The 23,170-nt window shown below is 36.3% G+C and overlaps 1 protein-coding gene across 2 annotated transcripts in view; it reads left to right on the top strand.

The window, feature by feature from the left end:
- The window catches only part of LOC306858161 (dedicator of cytokinesis protein 1-like), a 233,237-nt gene that overhangs the window by 175,616 nt on the left and 34,451 nt on the right, over window positions 1-23,170 (top strand). For both annotated transcript variants that reach the window (XM_079398558.1, XM_079398557.1), the window contains exons 30-38: window positions 2,132-2,210; window positions 3,648-3,748; window positions 8,227-8,285; window positions 9,349-9,497; window positions 11,318-11,403; window positions 12,239-12,395; window positions 13,050-13,090; window positions 14,314-14,404; window positions 19,381-19,500. In XM_079398558.1, the coding sequence (XP_079254684.1) occupies window positions 2,132-2,210; window positions 3,648-3,748; window positions 8,227-8,285; window positions 9,349-9,497; window positions 11,318-11,403; window positions 12,239-12,395; window positions 13,050-13,090; window positions 14,314-14,404; window positions 19,381-19,500 (883 nt within the window). The remainder of the gene's footprint in view (window positions 1-2,131; window positions 2,211-3,647; window positions 3,749-8,226; window positions 8,286-9,348; window positions 9,498-11,317; window positions 11,404-12,238; window positions 12,396-13,049; window positions 13,091-14,313; window positions 14,405-19,380; window positions 19,501-23,170) is intronic.

The raw sequence follows: 23,170 nt of genomic DNA, 5'->3' as shown, positions 1-23,170 counted from the left end.
TTTCTCCACATTTTTGCTTTCCCATCACTTAGATAAAGGTTCATCTTTGTCTCATCAGTCCATAAACACAGTTCCAAAACTCTTCTGGCTCACCTTTGTGCTTTTTTGCAAACTCTAATCTTGCCTTTCTATTTTTGGTGCTGGTCAGAGGTTTGCATCTTGCTGTGTAGCATCTGTAATTCTGTGTCAAAGTCTCCTGAGGACAGTAGATTGTCAGAGCATCACCCCAGCTTTCTGGAAGTTGTTGGTGGTTTTACAGACACGTCTTTTAGGATTCATTTTCACAGCTTTAATGATTTGTCTGTCATCAACTACTGTTGTTTTCTCAGCCGATCAGGTCGTTGTTGGTTGCTGGTGTCGCTGGTGGTTTAAACTCTTGATTTCTCCATGCCCTTTGTTTTTGCTAGAGCTCTAACTGACTTCCTCTTTTCTTTTAGCATCCAAATTGCTTGCTTTTCTCTCAAAGTCAGCTCCCTCATCTTCATCCTGGTTTGTGTGTGTCATCATCAAATGCAAGATTCAGAATACAGAAGTAATGGATATAACTGACATGACATATTCCCTGCTTTTAATATCTGAAGAATTAATGCAACAGGACACAGCTGATCTCTTAGAAAGACCTGTGAGGCAACTGCTCCAATACTTATGCTCACATCAGATAGAGAGATGAACTCTAAAAGTGCTGAACTTCTTAGCTGATAAAACATCTGTGTTGAATCACCCAATAATAAAATGTGACATTCTGTAGTTTTGTCTCGTATTCATCTTTTAATCATATTTGTAAATGTCTTGACTCCACAGCCAACAGAGCAATTTTGTCTTTACTGTTCCAATACTTTTGGAGGGCACTAACTACATATATATATATATATATATATATATATATATATATGTATGTATATATATATATATGTATGTATATGTGTGTATGTCTTTGTTTTTTTTTGTTTTTTTTTAACCTTTCAACAAATTGTACTTGCTCGAAAATTGCTTTAGTTTTTGATGTCCATCATCTTGGACAGTAATGATGTTAAATTGGCTGTAATATAAATAATCTATTTATATTGTATTTTATTTTGTAGTGTAGTGCAGTGTATTTAGGATTTTTTTTTTTTTTTTTTTAACTATTTAATTTTTGAATATGTTCCTGGTCCTATGCATGCAATTTAAATCGAATGCATTCATTTATTTTTTTGTTTTACTTGCTACTTTATTACTTGCTTTACTTTATTACTTACTTTTATTACTTATAAACTTTTAACCCATTGAACTTCCCTCTGGATTTTTCAGTTGATGTTGTCTTGCATAATAATAATGTCAATTATCTGTAATGTAAATAATCTGTTAAATAAGTGTTTATTTGAATGTTGTTGCATTTCATTGTTTATTGAAAATCCCCAACCCTGAATAATTTACTCAAACTCTCATATATCAGTAGAAAATGTTTAATTGCTATATTGTTGCAGGCAAAAGCTTATAATGCAAAACAAGCTTTTTTTCTTTTTTTGTTTGTTTTTTAGAAGTCAGCATGTATTGCTTGCTTTATTTCCATCTTATGTGTCTTGAGACTGCTGTTTTCTGTTGGGAAATGGTAGGAAAAGTCTACATTACATACATTTACAGCGCAGTGAGTGAACACGACTTCTACTCAAATGATGTCACATTACAGATGTGAAATGATCTGGACGTTCAGCGCTTTGAGTCTGTTCATGAGTCGCTTTGATTGCAGACTGATTGCAGTTAGAGAAGTATATAAAGATTTCTTGTTCTCTCTCATAGTTCATTAGAGACGGCCTTTATTGGACTAAGTGGATAGAGTATCTTTAAGTCTCTCTAATATCCTCCTAATGTGGTCTCCGTGTGGCAGAGTTAAAGACCTGTGATTAAATTTATCATCTGTAGTTTATGTGCTTTCTCGCCGCACGCTGAACGTAGCTTTAGTTCTGTCAGGAATGACATTATTCTGTGTTTAACTGGCTGTGTTTATGGTTAATTTTCTTCAAGCTGTGGTTAAGAACAAACACGCTCATTTAAATATGAAAATGAATGGATATAGTATGGCTGTGATGTTGTTTGCACTAGTTCTCGTTGAACAGACAGTGGCTAACATCATTTTTTTCTCTGATTTCAGAGTCTTCCTGCGAGCCATCAATCAGTACGCCGCTGTACTCGGTAAGAAGTTTCTCGATCAAACCAACTTTGAGCTGCAGGTGAGACTTCAACTTCCACAAACCTTTTTTTTTTTATAAATTGGTCCGCATCCACTGCCAGTATATGCTTAAAAATATCAATGTGGAATGACATGAGTGCAAGTTGACGTAATCCTGGTTATGTGCATGTATTTATGTATTTATTTATTCCTTCATTCTTGTTCATTCTTGCATTCATTCATCCATTTAAGCTTGCTCAGCCTCTGAAACTACTTTTCAGCTGAAATAACTTTGAACAGTAATAATGGATGTAATGTAAATAGTCTGTTTTATATTATCTTTCATATTGTGGTATGTTGCAGTATTTATTTGTTTTATAAATGCATGTTATTTATTAATTTATTTTTATTTTTTCTTTATTTATTTGTTTTAAAATGTATTTGATTTTGTCATTTTGTTTTATTTTTGTATAGTTTTTTCGTTTGACATACTTTTAGATCATAATGTTAGTTGGCTGTAATGTACATTGGGTTTTTATATTGTAGAGTATTGCACTATTTATTGAATTTATTTATTTTATACAGTTCAGTTTCTTAATACATGTGCCTGTTTAGGTTTGGTTTGGTTTTGGGTTTTTTTGTTTTGTGTTTACTCACCTCCAAAGTTTCTTTTGTTTTCACTTAATGTCATCTTGGGTGATAATAATGTTAAAAATATTATGAAATGTAATTAATCTGTTAAATTACTGTTTACTTAATCTATGCTTTCTGCATTTCTTTTGTTGTCATTTAATTCCATTATATGTAAGTATTGAAATTACACCAGCTAAATTGAGTCCAATTTTGTTCAATTCAAGAAAGAATGTTAGTTTGAACATTTTTAGGTGAACTGTCCATTTAATACTTTACCTGTGTAATGCATTAAGGCTAGAAGTGCTGCCGGAAAACAACAAAAACAAGCAGATAGTCTTATTTATGAAAAGCAGGTTTTTTTTTTGAATTGTCACTTTTGGCCTGGTTGTGTTAGAGGAAGTTCCAGCAGGGATCATTACATTTCTCTACCAGAATAACTCATGACAGGCTAATAGGCTGCAATTTCCCAGTGTCTGATTTGAATATTTGAAGCTGCTCTTCTCTGAGCTGTGTGCTTGTGTTGGTTGTTGCGTTTGCTGTTTGGTGGTTATTCTTATCCCGGTCCTCGTTTTACCCATGAACTCATCTGGCGATGCACACTTTGGCTTTCAAGAGGCAATGAATTATTTTGATATAATTGTTGAGTGGCATCAGCTCTTCTGTGCTTTAAATAGCAGTGTGTGCACAGACTGTTGCTCATAATTATTGTTCGTACTTATTGCTCATACTTTGTTCAAATCTTTCACCCTAAGTTTTAAACTAGTCTGCTAACCCATACCTCATTCTCTGTGTTATATAAATAAGTGATTCCTCAAATGTTTTGATGAGCATTACTTTACTAACTGATCTCTCCTTTTTCTCTCAGCTGTGGAATAACTACTTCCACCTCGCGGTGGCGTTCCTTACCCAGGAGTCTTTGCAGCTGGAGAACTTTTCGAGTGACAAACGGGCCAAAATCTTCCACAAGTAAGCATTTATATCACAGACACCTACCCACAATGGACTGCTGCATAGTGATATCTCATTAAAGGAATCGTTCATTCACCCTCAGGCCATTCAAGATGTACATAAGCTTTCCTTCATCAGAACAGGTTTGGAGAAATGTAGCATTACATCACTTGCAGTGAATGGGTGCCGTCAGAGTCCAAACAGCTGATAAAAACATCACAATAATCCACACCACTCCAGTTCATCATTTAACATCTTGTGAAGTGAAAAGCTGCATGTTTGTAAGAAACAAATCCAACATTAAGACATTTTAAACCATTGTGTCTGGATAAAAGACGAGTCCTCCAGCCATAATATTGCTTTCTCCAATGGAAAATGTCATCTAATCTGAATCAGGATAGATTCAGTTCTAAACACACCACTTTGGCTTCTCGCTGCTACATTTCCCCAAATCTGTTCAGATAAAGAAACTCATGTACATCTCAAATGGCCTGAGAGAGAGAACATTTTCAGTAAATACATTTTTTTGGGTGAACTGTTCCTTTAAGGAGGCACTAACACGAGAAGAGTCGTCAATTTAAAGTTGTAAGAAATAATGAATGCTCATAAGTTTTATCTGGTGGGGCAGAGAAAGGTGAAGGAAATTTGTTTGCATGAAATCATGCATTGCTGTTCAAGCCTCTGAGAACAAGAGACAGCAGGGCTGAGTGAGAGAGAGCAGTGAAGAGCCTGTTATCTGCTCCAGGAGCTTCTGTCTGTCTGCTGTCGGTGTTTGCCTGTGACGTGAGCTCATTCTCGAAGAGACGGATCATTGTCTGTCAGGACTCTTCAGCCTCTGGAATCACACGGCTTCCTCTCAGGAACACGAAGACACGTTTCCTAAACCACCCATTTTCTCAGGCCATGCGGCGCTGGTGTCAGTAGCGACACCTCTTTCTTGAAGCTGTTTTTGCTTGTTGAGTTGTGGGTGAATTCACAGGAATTGAATAACCGGTGATCTCACCACCAGATTTTTCTATTTCTCAAGGGAAAATATGATAATTCCAGTATTTTTTAGAACAGTATTAGATCGGATGATATCAGCTAGCTTTTTTATTTTTATTGGATATTTAATATTATTGAATGATTATTATTATTTCATCATCTTGCACAAACTTAAAGGGAAATCGAAAGATTTGACCCTTAAAGTGTGTCTCTTAAAATATTCTTGCCCTTTAAGAGCATGTTTGAGTGATTTGATAAGAATGTAGTGATGGATTAAAAATGTATTTATTTATTTATTTATTGTTTTTAATTTTGTTTTATTTTATCCATTTAATTTTTTATTTATATTTAATAAAACAGCATCAAACTTTAAACAACTGCTTAATTCTGCCAGTAATTTTAATTGGCCATAATAAGTAATAATTTAGAAGTAATTTATTAATAGTAGTCCATAAGATGAAAATAATTCAACTAACTTTTAACATCACATTCCTTAAAATAAAATAGTTGACTAAAGAAAAATATTCCTCAACTTCCTCAAAGGAAAACGGTTCTGAGGATGAGCAGTTGATATTTTTGGGTGAACTGTTTAATTTTAATACCAAACATGTGCAAAAATAAAAGCACGCAGAGCTCAACACACTGTCAGCTGTAATGGAGTTTAATTTGTTTACTTGCTGACAGCATTTCAACCTGATTACACTTCATGTCCTAGAATTCTACAAAACCCCAAAAATAAAGCAGCGCATGGTTGGCATTTTGAGGGCTTTCATCAGAAAAAGTGCTGATGTCTTGAGGACGCTGTGTCTCATATTTCTAACAATCTGTTGGGCTGTTCTGTCTTTGTTCTTCGGTGCTGTTTGCCCCCCATCGGGCCTCTTTCAGAGCCGTGGCCTCAGCTTTCATCAGTCCGTTCTCTCTGTGTTCTGCTGGAGGTGCCATGCTGACCTGAGAGAGGCTGCTGCTGCTGCTGACTCTTCGCTCTTTTGCTTTCTTCTCCTCATTCTGTTTCTCAGAGCCCAAACTTCACTGGCATCACAGTAAATGTGCATCAGGCCTCAAGCTTTCACCTACTCACTACAGACTCTCAGAAATACACTGTTCTCTTACTGGAGAGCCTGTGAGCTGTGCCTTGATGAAACTCAGCAGCAGATGCTTGATGCTGCCGGTTTGCCTGACCAATGTAGCGCTGTTGCTAAGGTGTTTGAGTCTGGCTTCTAATACGTTCTGGATGTTGCTCTGTGGTTGTTAGGATGTTCTAGGGATGACTAGGGATTTTTGTTAAGAATTGCTGTGCAGTTGCTAGGCTGTTCTAAGTAAGTTTAGGTTGTTGCTGTGGGGGTTTTAAGGTGTTCTGAGTGGGTTTAGAATGTTGATGTGCAGGACTAAAGAGATTGGTATTGCTGTGCAGTTGATAGGGTGTTGTAAAAAGTTCAGGTTGTCGCTATGTGTTTGTTAGGGTGTTCTAAATACGTTTAGGTTGTTGCTGTGTGATCGTTATGGTGTTCTGAGTGGGTTTAGACTGTTGCGATGCAGACCTAAAGAGATTGGTGTTGCTGTGCAGTTGCTAGGGTGTTCTAAGTGGGTTTAGAATGTTGCTATGCAGGACTAAAGAGATTGGTGTTGCTATGCACTTGCTAGGATGTTCTAAATAAATTTAGGTTGTTGCTATGTGGTTGCTAGGGTAAGTGGCTGTAGGGTGTTACTTCATAGTCAATAGGTTCTTCTTGGAGTGCTTGCTTGGTATTTCGATTGGTTGCCAGGGTGTTGCTTTGCAGTCTCTGAGGTGTTTTCAGTGTGTTGCTATTTGGTTGCTAAGTGGTCACTGAACTAAACAAACCCCCCTTGAGTCCGTCTGATATTCTGATCTGTAGACATGACTTGTGTTTTGCTCAGTATGAGCAGGAGAAGAGCAAACAGCACTAATAGAACAGGAGCGGGTGTCCCTCGCACTCCTTCATCTGTCGCTGGATTCCGTTCGCATCTCATTCAGCGAGCATCCCGTGGGCTGACAGGTGTGAGTGTTAACAGACTCGGCTTCCTCTTCTGTACAAGTGCGAGGACACGTTGTCTGTCTGCCTCTCTCGCTCTCTCACCGCGGACACTAGAGACACAAATTATAAAGCAGAGCTTAGCGGGAAACAGACAGAGCCGTGGAGAGAGAGGAGGAGGTGAGGGAGGAGGGCTACAGGAAGTCGGGAGGAGGTGAAGTAATTAAGAGAGCGGGTCAGTGGAGTCAGCCTGTGAATGGAGAGATCAGATGGAGAAAAGGAAGCATGCTATTATCTGAGATGCATGCTGTTACTAGTGTCATTATAGTAAACTAAAAACTGGGGGAAAAAAATGTATATATGTATGTATGTGTGTATATATACATATATACATATACATATACATATATATATAATTTATTTGTTATTTAAATACAGTAAAAACAGTAATAATGTGAAATATTATATTTAGATTAATTATTATTCATTTATTCCTGTGATGCAAAGCTGTATTTTCAGCATCATTATTACTCCAGTCTTCAGTGTCACATTATCCTTCAGAAATCATTTGAATATGCTGATTTGCTGCTTAAGAAACATTTCTGATTATCAATGTTAAAAAAAACAATGGTTTTTCATATTTATGTGGAAACCGTGCTCTTTATTTATTTATTTATTTTTCTAGATCCTTTGATAAATGTAAAGGTTAAAAGAACAGCATTTATTTAAAATAGAATATTTTGTATGTTATTATAAAAATATTAATTTCTTTAAAAAAAAAAACGGTAACATTGAGTTAATATTAGTTAAACTGTTGACATGTTTACCAGAATAACAACACATCTTGGTATTGCTAAAATAACGGCCTGGTCCGATTCGAGATGAGTCATGTGATGTGCTTTAGCATGCATCTGATCTGCATCATCTCTGTCACAAAAAATGATTAAACGTCAGCACCGAGGGTCAAACCGAAGGAATGGAGAGGGAGTTGTGAGAGGCTTTACTGTGTGTTAACTGAGCTCCAACGTGCCTCGTCCTTGTCATCATAAATTACCACTGGATGAGAGCGTATTGACAAAGCAATCAATGGTGGCTCAGAATTCAGCCGAGGGCCACAGGCATCCCAAAATGTCAGTGTGTGATGACAGCGCTAATGAATGGATGCCAGGCCCGCGGAGGTAAAGCATAAGGGATCTGTCGTCATGCTGCTTACTTCACACTTTCTTTGAACCAGAGCGCCGGTTCGGGACACGTCTGCGCTCTCGTTTTCTGTCCATTTCCTAAACTCGTTTGACTTTGATTCCGAACAGCTTCTGCTCCTTTTTCTGATTCACAGATCATCTGTTCGCTCCTGTTAGAACAGTATTCTGAGGGAGGCTAGCAAACTGTAAATGTTTCCAATTCCAGGAGAATAAATTGAAATGTTCTGTCAGATATTTTGTGGCCTTTGAGCGTGATTTCATACCTCTGACTTTATGAAGACAAGTCTTTTTCTTATATCTTCATATTTTTGTTGTACAGGTATCAAGACATGCGGCGACAGATTGGCTTCGAGATCCGAGACATGTGGTACAACCTTGGTGAGCCGAACTATAGAGATCACTATTAAATCAGACAAAAATAGATGTAAAGTACACAAGACTTGCATAGATTGGCTGCTTAAGAAGCTTTTCTTCTCATTATTATTTGTATTAATGTTGAAAACAGTTTCAGAATATTTCATTTTGATAGTTTCAAGATATTTTGATGCATAGAACATTTATTTGAAAGAAAAATCTTCTGTAATATTATAAATGTCTTTACTCTCACTTTAGGTCAGTTGAATTTATCCTTGCTGAATAAAAGCATTAAGTTCTTTTAAAAATAATAATAATAAATCAAAACGCATCGCATAAAATACCGGTATGTAGCTTTTTTATGAGATGCTTGGTAAAAGGCTCAACCTCCATGTGTCCTGAAAAACCACAGTATCTTTTAAAGGTTTTGCAGCTTTCACGTACCATAATTCACAAATTTCTGTATTGTTTATTTTTTGTAAGGCTTGCGTCTGGCACATTTGCATTGCTCACAGTTTTAGCACTGAATCAGGTGGGTTATTTTTCCACTGAGACACCTCACGGTTATTTAGAGTCACGCGAACGGAAATGCTCTGAAAGTGAAGGTGCTAATTAGTGGCAGGACAGTTAAGGAAGTACCGCTGTGAAAGTATTTTCGGCTCCCACGTTCCTCTCTGAAGGAATTTTTGCCACCTCACACTAGACGTCTTTCTCAGCAGCCGCCTTTGGTTTAGTCACAGACACCAGAGATTTCGAGATGTCGGGCTGTATTCAGCGCTGTGATTGCACCAAACTCTGAAGATTAGCGGAGCGCAGATGAAAGTCTGTCTTTGGAGAGCTTTGGAAATCGTGCCTCTGAAATAGAAGTTGTACACAGCTCACCAAAATACATAAAAGTTGTTGTTAGACACAAATAGGCACTGCGAGGAAGTAGCAGAGAGTTGATATTCCCTGTGCTACTGCACCTGCCGGCAAAAATATCACAAACAGATCCTGTGTGTGCGGCATAAAACACACAGAAAAGATCTTAAACAAATAAACTGAAGGATTCAGGCATGCTAACTGGTTTCTTCTCAACATCCTGCAGGTCCACACAAAATCAAGTTTATCCCTGAGATGGTGGGTCCGATTCTGGAGATGACGCTGGTTCCTGAGATCGAGCTGCGTAAAGCCACCATTCCCATCTTCTTTGACATGATGCAGTGCGAGTTTCACTTCAGACGCTGCTTCCAGATGGTCAGTTTTCACAGACAGCGTGATTTCTGTGATAAAATCATGACTTTATCACCACAGCAAAAACTATTATGCTACAGAACATATTAAAATCTTCTTTTTAAATATTAAAATCATATTTAAATATTAAAATGCTAACAATTTAAACTGAACGTAGTCATTATTCAAGTAAGCAGACAATCACAGTGTTCTTCAAATACGCATATGAGCATTCAAACATCATTTGCATTCATCTAACATACTGTAGTTCAAGATCTGCTAGTTCTGTTCTTGCATACTATCTAGTGCACAAATTATGATGCAGCCCGCCTTCTACACCCCACAGAGATCTTCATCTACCTCAAAGATAACTGCTGGAAGGTTATGGATTACTGCTTCCTCTGACATGCTTTGCTTTTATGATAATCTACATATGTGAGAGTGTCTTTGGACTGATAATGCTGCAATACAGCTAACTGCAGCTTGAGTTTAATCTGAAATCTCCCACAGGTTCAGCGAGTATTTGACACCCTGCATGTTCAGGCCTGCCTGTCCCATGGGACGCACTAGTACACCATTAATATGGGAAGCGGATTGAACATTAATGCAAGTATGACACAGAATAGCAGTCACATCCGTTCAGAGATTCTGATGTGGTCTTAAGTCTGTCATCAGATCAGAATTCTTAAATCTCAGAGCACTTGAGTCTGTATGAAAAGGAAATTGCTGTTCTGAGTGGTTGAATCGGAAAACTGGCAGACAGGCGTCTCGTGTGTATAAAACCATCCATTTCCCTCTCATGCTTTGTTGTTCATTGCGTGTTCACCTAGTCTTGTAGTTTGAGCAAATATTTGCTAAAAGTCAAACATTTAATATTGTGCAATGCAATGAATTTTAGTCTAGCATCCCGTGGAAAAGCCAACCATAAAATGCACTACTACTTAAAAATTAGAAATATATTTTATTTCGTTTTTTTTTTTTTTGTTAGTTTTGTTTTATTTAAATTTTTTCTTTAAATTTAACAAAATAAGCTGCAAATATGAATTGCACATTTAAAATAGACAGTGAACTATCTGCTTGTTACATCTGTGTTTTTATCATAAAATATGTATTTTTGCTGCTTCTCTGTATTTTATTTTATAATTCTATCATTTTATTTAAAAAAATTTTTTATATAACTGAAGTAAGGTGCAAATATATATATTATATAAAATAATTAGTAATATTAATTCCACTGTATTGAGATTGTAACAAATACAATCCAGTCTAAACTGTGGAAGTGAAGCACTATTAACGATGTCTCCAGTTTATGTGGATTTTATAGCAGTTTATTGTCCACCAGGCAACAGTTGCATTACAATTTGTGAAGTTAGGGAATTTTTAATTAGTAAAATTGATGCTAATAATGACACCTATAGTAGCTATGTGAGTTATCTAACATATGAGGATGATGTGAGGAGGACAGAAATCATAGTGTGGGTTTGCATTGTGTTTTCATCTATGCTGTACAGTCATCTTGATTTATTCTATAACAGCAGGAAGAGCAGCATCTGAAAGAAAATCACTCAGACAGCTGTCTGTCTCTGTCTGTCTGTCTGTGTGTGTGTGTGTGTGTGTGTGTGTGTGTGTGTGTGCACGCCTCTGATGAAGCGCAGTGATGGTAATGAGCAGATAAAGTTGAGCTCACAGTCGGTGTGACTGATAACGGCTGATTACTCTTTGACACAGCGCAAGAGAGCGAGAAAACGCAGGAGGAGGAGAGAGAGGAGGGCTGGGAGGAACGACGCTAATGAAATGAAAAATTAGCCACACTCGTTATTTACAGCCACTGTGTTTAATTGCAGTTTGAGAACGAGATCATCACCAAGCTGGATCACGAGGTGGAAGGCGGTCGAGGAGACGAACAGTACAAAATCCTCTTCCAGAAGATGTGAGCAAAGATCGCACACACACACACTGATAGTGATATTGATATCATTTCTACATGAGCAGAATAGGTTTGTGCTTTAAAGACCCCCCCAGAAAATCAAATGAACACTAATTAATTTGGATTTTCCTATATAAAATATTTATATTCAAGTTAATTTATTATAATTTATATAATTTATTTTTTATTTAAAGAATTTATTTAAATTTCAAAATTTTATTTAGTTTAACTTAAGTACTAAAATAACTTAAACAAAAAAAAAAATGAAATAAAAATAACTATAGAGATATATTATATTAAAAAAATAACTATGCAAAATTATAAATAAAATATTTGTATTATACATAAAAACTAATAGAAACACTACAAAATTACAAAAACAGAAAATATAAAAATGAAATCTAAATATTAACAAACCACAATAGCATTTATGTTCATCTAAAATAACACTGGTATTTAATTTAATTAAATATTCATATTAAATGTTTAAAGTTAAATGTATTTTCGTTGCATATAAAATGTTCTTAAACTTATTGTGCTTAAAGAAAATTGTTTATTTTCATTGAAAGTAAATATTTCAGTGCAATATAACTTAATGTGCTTCTCAAATGATTATTTCTTTCTTATGTATCAATGGCACATGCACAACTGTAAACCAATATTATAATGTCAGTGCATTTTACTTAGAAATACACTGTATTGTGCTAATTAATGTTGACTTTCATAAGGAGTTTAGGGATTTATAAATTGTATTGACTGTACATACATGGCATATGCTGTTGCATGTCTACAGTTTATGACATTGTAGTGTGTCTTCCAATTTGAATGTCTGTGGTAGTCTGTTGGAGCACTGCAGGAAGCACAAGTATTTGGCTAAGTCGGGCGAAACCTTCGTAACTCTGGTGGTCCGTCTGTTGGAGAGACTTCTGGACTACAGGACCATCATGCACGACGAGAACAAGGAGAACCGCATGAGCTGCACAGTTAACGTGCTGGTGAGGAGAACATTTAGTTTCTCGACAGAGCAAACCCTTGAGTTTTACAATGCATCTGCACTCATGTAAATGCATCTATTTCCTGACGGAGAGCGCTGTAAATGGAGTGTGTAGGCGTCCTGATGGTGTGGAGTAATTGCATCAGCGCCTTTGTAACTTTATAATTGGCTCAAACTCTTTGTACATGCCCACGAGCATTAATGTTACGACTTTCTTCAAACGCAGCATCAATGAAGAACTGGAGTCTGACAGTACTGCATATCAAAAATGATCTCTCGCTGAAACAATGCTATTAACTCCACACCCGAAGCCTTCGTTTGTGTGATTGACTGCACGCTCACACATGTAATCACCAGTCTTACAAGTGAACTGAACATTTATTTATTAGCAGGATGTACTGACACACGGATGCACGTTAAATCTGAATGTGCTGTTGGAGTCCTCATGTGTTAAACATTACTCTTATATCGTCTCGTTGGTCGGTGTAGAAATCAACAGCACGAGTGCACAAGGACAGAAGACGTCACAGGGATGATGATGGATTCTTCTAGAGCCCATTATCTCTGAAACACAGATTTTTAGGTCTGTGTGAACTGAGGTCAGGATGTGTTTAGTATGAATAAGTGACCTTGTATGTGCCTCTTTCCCTTGCAGAATTTCTATAAGGAGATTGAGAGAGAAGAGATGTACATCAGGTGAGCGTACATTAAAGAAGAAAAGACAAAAAAAAATCTAACCAATGAGAATTCCAGATGCAGGTCAAGTCGTGCTTATGGAAGGAAGGAAAGATACAGACTGCGACTATTCAAAAGATTTTTTTGAAAGAAAACTATGCTTTTGTTTGGCAAGGACAAATAAATTGAGCCAAAGTGACAGAAAAGGTATTTATAATATATATGTATTATCTATTTCAGATACTGTAAGTGCTGCTATTTTAGCTTGTACTAAAATAACTAATACTAAAAACTTTCTTTAAAAAAGACAAAACCACAACAAGATTACTAAAACTATAATTAAAATGAAAACAAAAAAATTAAATATTTAAAGTTATTAATAATTACTATAATAAAATCGTTACTTAAAATAGCATTGTAGCATGTAATGCATAAATACATATAATTTTTTATAGTATTTATATATTATTATTTTAGTTTTATATTTTGTCTTTTAGATAAAAAACATTATTCTATTCAGCAAATGCATTTAGTGCATTGTCCCACTAAGTAACTAGGTGAACAGGTATTTTACATCATATTTATAATAGTGTGTATTTTAGTACATCTCAGTTTGCATACTTATGCATTATTCTATGCTTTTTTTTTTTTGTATAAATAGTGTGATTAGTGTGCTGAATGACTAAATAAACTGATATAATTAGGATAGTAGTATAGGGATAAAAGGGATAGTAGTATCGCTTTTTATTAAATTTTTTCATTTATATGTTTATTATTGAAATGTTGTTATATGCATGTGTCAATTTTATTTAATTTCTTTATTTTCTTAAATATGTGGGTATATAGTATTTATAGAGTTGTAACTTTTTAGTTTTAGTTACTTTTTCTTATTTGTAAGTCGCTTTGGATGAAAGCGTCTGCTAAATGACTAAAGTAAAGTAAAGCAATTACTGCAGTAGACCGTTGAGTACTTAGTGCATAGTGTATAGGGCATCATTTGGGGCACAGCTGATGTCTTGATAAAACAAGATAGAAATCCTTAATGATCTGTTTTGTGTCTTTAAGAATGTTAAAAAGTTTTCTCTGTCGTTCCCTGTGTACGGATTCATACAATATGTGAATGTGGAGTTAATCTGAAGTCTGTAGCTGCTCTGAGCTGCTGGCCTTTGTGAGTTTGTTGTTAAAGTTTTTTTGTAATAGCATTTGTGTTCAGATTGTTAATGTCATTTTTCGTGTGTGTGTAGGTACCTGTATAAGCTGTGTGACCTGCATAAGGAGTGTGATAACTACACTGAGGCCGGATACACCCTACTGCTGCACGCTAAACTCCTCAAGGTAACTCCACACGTGTTTGTCTGACTAGATATGCTCTTTATCTTTGAAGAAGTCTCTGGATGTCTCTAGTAAACACACTACTTTGATTCATACTCTTGCCAGTAAATAAGCGTTCAGCGTACATGTGATAATGATGATCATACACTCATTCGATGGCAGGATCTACCGTAGCAGGTATAATTTAATTGGAAATCTCACTGTTGAAGACTCAGACAGGAATAATTCATGCACATTTCCATTTATGAGTGCTGAAGTTCTACAGAAGGATGTTTTTTTCCCTTCTTAGGAGGGTGAGCATTTGTCATTCTCGTCTGACATTTACAAAATCACCTCAAGTGAACAAATCTCTGGTAGAAAGACACTTAAACTTTGCCAAAGACATGATTGCTGTTCTTACCTCGTTTCAAGTATTAAAATTCATTAGCATTTAGTATAAAACTGATTAAACTTAAAGGATTCAATTTAATACCCAAGTACCCATTCACTGCAGAGGATCCATTGGTGAGAAAGTGATGTAATGCTACATTTCATCAAATCTGATTTCTTTTCTTTTTCTTTTTTTTAAACCTCTTTAATTCATCCAGAATTACTTAACATACGGGCTCCCTTTTTGGTTTTTGTATACTCAACTGACAGTCATATTTGCATACTCAATTGACTGGTTTCGTTTTCTCGCATTTATTTGCATAGTGATTTGTTGCTGATCTTTTTTATATCTGTTTAAGGAAATAGTTCCCCCAAAAATGAAAATCTGCTGAAAATGTTTTCACCCTCAGGCCATCCACGATGTATAGACGGTTGTTTCCTCATCAGAACAGATTTGTAGAAATGTAGCATTACATCACTTGCTCACCAATAGATCCTCTGCAGTGAATGGGTGCCGTCAGAATGAGAGTCCAAACAGCTGATAAAAAAACATCACAATAATCTACAAGAAATCCACACCACTCCAGTCCATCAGTTAATGTCATGTGAAGAGAAAAGCTGCTTGTTTTTATGAAAAAAAACATTGACGCATTTTTAACAGCTTTTTTTTTTTCTCCTGATTTAGGCAAGATGACTTTTTCACTGGATAAAACAATATTATGCATGTTTCTTACAAATGTAAATACATGCAGCTTTTCATTTCACAAGACATTAATTGATGAACTTAAGTGGTGTGGTTTATTGTGATGTTTTTATCAGCTGTTTGGACTCATTCTGACGGCACCCATTCACTGCAGAGGATCCATTGCTGAGAAAGTGATGTAATGCTACATTTCTCCAAATCTGATGAATAAACAAACTTTACATCTTGGAAGGACTGAATTTTCAGCAAATTTTCATTTTTAGGTCAACTATTCTTTTAAGCATATAGTCGCTGTCAAAGCTGCATTATATTGATTCTTATGCACAGCAGATAGAAATCTATAAGCATGTCATGACAAACGCAAAGCTCTGATGCACCATTTAATTAGCACATTTACATGACCTAAAACCTAATCTCACCTAAAACATTAACATTATACTATGAGGTTGCTTTGCAAGCACTACTGTGTCCTTTAGGAAATGCAAATTTGTTTTGGTGAATCTTGGGAGTTAAGTCTTGATAAGTGACATTAACTGTTAGTTGAGCAAATGGATTAATATGTAGATTGGCTTGCTGTTTAATCACATCTGCGTTTGGGCTCAGCGTGTGTTCTGTAGTGAATCTCAGATTCGTTTAGGGTTTTACAGGAGTAATTCGATAAGGGAATCGGCTGTCACAGCGAGCGAGGGAACAACACGTTCTCTCGAACCCACGCAGCTTCTTTTCATAAATAGCTGCCGTCCTTCTGTTTGCTCCTGCATACAATAGCGACGCTTACACACACCTTGTGTTTCAAACATTATTCATGCATTTACAAACACACACACACACCTCAGAGTCCTGTTTAGAGACAACACCAAAACCTGAAACTGCACATCTTATTATGTGCTCATTTGGAAGTTGGTGAAATGATTCCTGCTTTATGGGTGCCTACACTGATTCAAATTCTTTTTTGTAAGTCTTCCTTCATGCATTCAGACAAATAATGAGTTTGTGTTGGTAAACTGCTTTGTGCTATCACAAGCCAAGTTAATAAACTGAAATATATGTTAAAGTGCCCCTATTATGGGTAATGAAAGGTTCATATTTTGGTTTTGGGAGTCCCCAACAACAGGTTGACATGCATGCAAGGTCAAAAAACACTTTCATAATATGCATTTATTTTTACCTTACTTGCTCAACGACTCCCAAACGATTCACTCAACGATTCATTTTTCCAAACCCCTCCTTTGCATGACGCTAATCTGCGGTGATTGGTCGATTGGTCTCATTTTAATTTCATCATGCCTGTAATGCCTGATAAAGCAGAGTTTGTGAGTGCTGCTTTGTGTACAGCGTGACCAGGGAAACGCTCTAAAAGCGGCACCTAGTGGCAAAGAATGAATTTGCATTTTCATTCAGACCAACGTGAAAAGACCAACAAGTGGGAAATATGCTTATGTTTCATGTTGAGGTCAACTTGAAACGGCTTGGGATTCATTTTAAAAACGACTCGTTTCAATGATTCAGAGTCGACTCTTTCTTTTGAGAGACAATAACTTTATACATGGTGCACTTTCAGATTTAAAACTTTGCAGGATGTTTTCATTTACTTAGAGCTGTGTTACACACTGCAGGAAAGATCATTCTCAAAAATCCATAATAGGGGTACTTTAAAAGGTGGATATTTTTGGCTTAATTTATCATTATAAGGCTTGTGCTAGTAGCCGTAACACAAGAGAAAGCAGTTGTTTACTATAAAGGTCTCTGCACACGAAGTCCAATGCGTATTAATTAATTTGTTGTGGAAAAATTCACAAAACGGTACTAAATGGAGTCTTCAAGCATTGAGGATGATTTTGTTGTCCTCTCGCTTCTTAAAAAAAGAAAGAAAGGAAATATTGGACGAAGGACGAAGAGTTCCCCTTCCTTAAGGAGAAGAGGGATTATCCCGGGCGTTTCAAAGTTTACTTCAGGATGTCAGTGGCTCAGTTTGATGCTTGCGATACTAGAGCCACATATTAAAAAGAAGACCACCAGTTTCTGTGAACTCAGTGTGCAAGGATCTATACAGTGCTTTGTGCTGCGAGACCAAGTGGATCAACTTGACAATCACCATTCTGGATTTTTGCGTTCACTTGTACGGTGGCTGTGATCTGTCAAAACACCTCTCAAAATGCTTGCCACGGATGCGAAAAATGCAAAAAATCTAACCCGATCAGAATAATTTTTTTTATGACGGACAAAAATTTTGGAGGCAGTGTGTATACGTGATTGACATAACGTGAGGTTGTATTTTTTTTTTTTTTCGTGCGGAAATTTTGGACCTTAAAACATCATGGTGAAAGCGTTGACATTTAAAGATGACAAATGTAAAAAAAACAAGATTATTACAACACATTTTATAGAGTAGTTCATTAGTTTTAAGAGGAAAAATAGAAAAGATTTCTGAAGGATCATGTGACACTGAAGACTGGAGTAATGATGCTGAAAATACAGCTGCGCATCACTGGAATAAATTACATTTTAAAATATATTCACATAGAAAACTGTTATTTTTATTTGTAATAATATTTCACAATATTACTATTTTATTGTATTTTAATCAAGTAATTGCAGCCTTGGGGAGCTTAAAAGACAAAAAATAAATAGTCTTACCAACCCCAAACTTTTGAACAGTAGTGTACTGTGTGTGTGTGTGTGTGTGTGTGTGTGTGTGTGTGTGTATAATTAACGTAGAATGACCATAAAAGTGTGAAAAATTACTAATTTCTCCATTCCTCCTCACGACATTGATGCACTTTCCTGAGGTGTTTGACCCCCGCTGTTGCTCCATGAAATGTCAATTACGTTTACACTACAGTGAATCAGTCCTGACAGAGCCTTTAGCACTATACAGTAGCTCAACATGACAGCCAATAGCAGCGGCCCGCAGGGGAGTCAGCTGACCCGCTCCAGCCAATCAGATTGCTCATTTTCCTGTGTTTGTGTGTGTGTGTGTTTATTCCACTGAGGCTTTGAACTGAGTGGTCAGCAAAAAACCAAGAGTTCTTAATCTGCACAGTTTCTCCCTATAATCACTTGTTTACAGGATCAGGCAGCATCTGTAATGAATATTACAGTGTGGCCACATAAATCAGCGTTATCAGATGGGCTCTCGACGCCGGCACAGAAATGCAGCCAAAACCTTTCAGATTCTCAGCACAACAAAATTAATATCACCAGCAGCTGCGATCTGAAAGCGACCACACTGCTCTGTGTGTGTGTGTGTGTGTGTGTGTGTGTGTGTGTGTTTGTGCACCTGCATATTGCAGATTTTCCTTTATTGTTCAGTGGGGTTGTATTATTTTTTGTTTCTTTCATTTTGTTTAGTTTTTTTTTCCCCTGTGGTCCACTTATAATGCTTATAATTAAGTTTTTTTTTTTTTTTGCACTAAAACAGTTTTGCATGACCACTTTCTCTGTTTCTTTGAACATGGGCTTTTTATACCGCATTGCCATAAAATGATCTGAAATGTGTCGCTCAAATGGTTCAGATCAGCCTGAAATGATCAGGGATCTAGTTTTGAAGTAATAATATCTTTATTACCTCACCTTGACTGGACAAATCAGGCTTCTGAATGCACAACAGGCATCATGAATATATATATGTGGGCGGCTGTATTAATGAATTCACGTATAACTTCGATGGATATTTTTACTGCTTGGCTTCTCACTTGCGTGGGAAGTTCTGAGTTACATTAGGTTTTCATCATATAATGAACTTTATTTCAAAAGATAAAGCAACCCTTTTAAAGTTTGATGTTGACTTCTGTTTGTATTTTTCTGTATATAGATGTGGATTAGATCTAATAGTGAACTCTCATCGGGTCACTGGAGGGTTAATGCAGTGTTTTTGAGGAGTGTAATTGTGATGTTGTTTTGTCAGTGGTCTGAAGAGGCCTGTGCCGCCCACCTGACGCAGAGAGACGGTTACCAGGCGACCACTCAGTGTCAACTCAAAGACCAGCTGTACCAGGGGATCATCAATTACTTCGACAAGGGCAAGGTAAAGACTGCTAACAATAAGTTACTATCACAACATCTGCTTTAGTAATGCTGACCTGTAACTAACTTCAAGTAGTGCAACTGTTTTCAGAATAGTGCAACTTTTAGCTGTATTGTTTCAACTAACAATGACCTTGCGAGCTGCAGTAATCAGACTTATTCTACTTAATTGTCCTCTCGACTGTGTGTTCCTTTGGGAAGTTTTTAATTTTGGAAAGCTGAATTGATCTGATGGTTAATTTCTATGAATTGATTAAAAAACAAAAACAATTCAGAGGTTAATTTGAGTCATCATTCATTTATGTTCCCAGAAGTCCTTGCGTGTCGTTGCGTCCTCTGTTTTTTTCAGTGAAATAATACTCTAATTAAATGCAGTTCATCATTATATATATATATATATATATATATATATATATATATATATATATATATATATTTTTTTTTTTTTTTTTTTATTATTATTTTTTTTTTATTATTATTTATTTATTATTTGTTTAAGGAGTTAAGATGACTAGATTAACTATTATATACTGTCAGGTTTTCTGTGTCTCTGTGCATGTGATTGCATGTCAGAAACAGCCTGCGTGCCTTTAAACGCGTCCTGCAGCTGCGGTACTGAGTGAATCTGCAGCGGTCTGTGTAACAGACAGGTGACCTGCAGAGAGGAAGATTATTGGCTACATATCCATTAGTCTGACAGGCTGGACAGAGGAGCTGAGGGGATTTGAGGGTTATAGGGGCCAGGCGGAGATCTGCGCCCAGCGGAGAGGTATCTCAGTGGGGGACTTTTAGCGAATCTGCTGCCCTGGACTGGACCCCATTACTGGGCTCAGCGGCTCAAAATCTTGACCGAGTGTGTCAAATAGAAAGAGCACAAGAGAATTGAACAGGAAAGTGTGTGTGTTTGAAGGATAGCGGCAGTCAGTCAGTCCTGGAAAGCGAGCTGAGGAGCAGCTCTGGGCCGTAGTTCTTCTGTTCGACACATTTTATGGGAATTATTCCAGCTTTTCAGAGTCTATTTTAAACGCAGCTGAACGTCTCTTGAGAGCCGAAACGGGAAGATACAGTCACACAAACTGCTCCTACTCTTTCCCTGCCTGCTTTCCCTGTACTTTCCCTGAAACTAATGAAATATTTCTGATAATCTTCACCTTCAACAAAGCTTGTATTGTAGCCTTGCTTCCAGATTCAAAAATGCTACATCTAGGGTTATTATATTTAACTAAAACTGAAACGAAATTAAATCCCATTAATAAAATGTTTTGGTTACTTGAAATAAAATAAAATATAACTTTTAATTTCAGCTAGTTGTTTAACTTGATGTAAAACTAAAAAACTATGCAAATTAAAATGAACTAAAATTAAAATGTTATATAATATATAAATATATATACTATTTAAATAAACTGATTAAATAATAATTCTTAATATACCCATTCTTGAATATATCTGAACAAGAATAATCCTAATTCAAAGGGAAAACAGGATTTTCTCTATACTAAAATACTATAATATTCTATGATAACTTTTATATTCTCTGATACTAAAATAACACTAGTCTATGTCATTGACCATGTTTGCATGCCCAAAATAAAGTTTGTATTCTTGCTAAGGCTTTTTTTCTGAAACAAACAAAAAAAGATTTATATGCAGAAATGCCCATTCAATATTCCTGTATAATTTGCATATGTGTTTATTAATAATAAACTCATACATGCAATTACTACTTCTCTTTTGGAAAATGCTGAAACTTTTCCTTCAGTACCCTGCATTGTAGTAAAAGTATGATTGAATATATATGCAAATATAGGTTTTATACTGTAATGATGGTTATGGCATCTCTTTTAATATTTAATGTCATTTCCTGTATAGCATGACCGCAATTTGGTTAATATCATACTATTTTTGTTCATGTCATCACAGTCAGTGCTATAATTGATGCAAACATGACTTTGGTTCTCATAATTGTAATCAAACTTTGTCAATTCTGTTGATTTTTGCAAGAATGGAATATTCTCAGTAAATTTAAGTCTGTTCCTTACAAAAGTAAAAAGGGTGTGGTTTCAGAAGACTGGGAATTCAAGCACATGAAGTCATGTAGACTAGGTTTATAGTCTTATTTGGTGTTTTTGAAAGCCTTTTGTATGGAAAGAGATTCTTTAAAATATTCTGCTTTGGTTTTCCACAAACCACGGTTTGAGACGTCTTGAGGTTGTGTAAATAATGGCACAGTTTTTATTCTGAGGTGGACTATTTCTTCAGTGCACTGCAGTCTCGACAGGAAAATTGAGGAAAGTCATTTTCATGCTGAACATGTGGTGTAATATTACAGTGCAAGTTTCGCTTTATGCGCCATACTTGCTTTATTCTTCCTCCGGTCTGAATAAGTAATCCATGTCGTCTCCTACAGACTGCAGATACTATTACTATCTCAATAATAATGCACTGAAGATATTGATATATAATCACAGTCTCTCTCTCGGTGCCGCCAGGATGCACTCAAAGTTTCATTTGAAGAATTAGTTATATATCAAATCCTGTGCAGCAGAAGTGTAATGCTAGCTGGAGGTTTTATTTACACTTGGCATTTGATGTTATAAGTTTGATATGAGAGAATGTCAGAGCCGAGGAATATCCATATTACTGTTTAGATGAGGTCATGGATATCGACCCATTTAAGGCCACCTGCTCCACCCAAAGAAATAGCATGCCAACTTATATATATACACACACACACACACTCACAATTTAAGGCATTAAAAAGTCAAAGTCTTAAATAGTCTTAAATAAAAAGTCATGAAGTGACGGCATTAAATATTGCATGCACTGCAAAAAAAAAAAAAAAAAAAGGTATTTTTTTCCAATACAAATATGAAAACATCACTTAAAGGGGTCATATGACATTGCTATAAAAACATTATTTGGAGTATTTGGTGTAATGCAATGTGTTTATGCGGTTTAAGGTTAAAAAAACCTTATTTTCCACATACTGTACATCAGGCATCCTCAAATCTGGCCCACTCCTGCAGAGTTTAGCTCTAACCCTAATCAAACACAGCTGAGCATGCTAATCAGAGTCTTCAAGATCATGAGAAAATCACAGGTAGGTGAGTTTGATCAGGGTTGGAGCTAAACTCTGCAGCAGATTGGCCCAGGGAAAGATTTGAGGAACCCTGCTGTACGTTATTGTTGCTCCTTACCGTATTGTTATGCCGTGTCCCACCGCGACGACACAAAAACAATAAAACCCATTATAACGTGGCATTTGTTGCATACAATGGGGACATAATTACTGATTATAATGACTTATACTGTCTTTTTATGCGTCGTGTTGCATCGTGCCGCGTAAACATTACCATGTCTGCATTTGTATCGTAGAGAAACGACAAACAACAAGCACTACTCTACACTGCTCAAAACTCACATTTGAATTGTCAGTGGCAAATTCTTTAAATAAGAGAACGTACTTACAGGCTATGAGTCAGAAGCTCCAGACTGTCCTCGCAAAGTTGGAATTGACCCACTTTATATAAACAGCCTTTGTGCAAAGCTGGCAGGCTACTCCCAGGTTCAGGAAATATTCCTCTGTAAAATGCGCTGCACACACTCTAATATTTGGGTCTTGTAATGGGTCTTTGGGTCTAATATTTGTAAATACAACTTAACCACTG

Source organism: Barbus barbus, assembly GCF_936440315.1.
Source record: "Barbus barbus genome assembly, chromosome: 38".
Lineage (NCBI taxonomy): Eukaryota > Metazoa > Chordata > Actinopteri > Cypriniformes > Cyprinidae > Barbus > Barbus barbus.
This window is presented reverse-complemented; position numbering and strand designations above follow the sequence as displayed.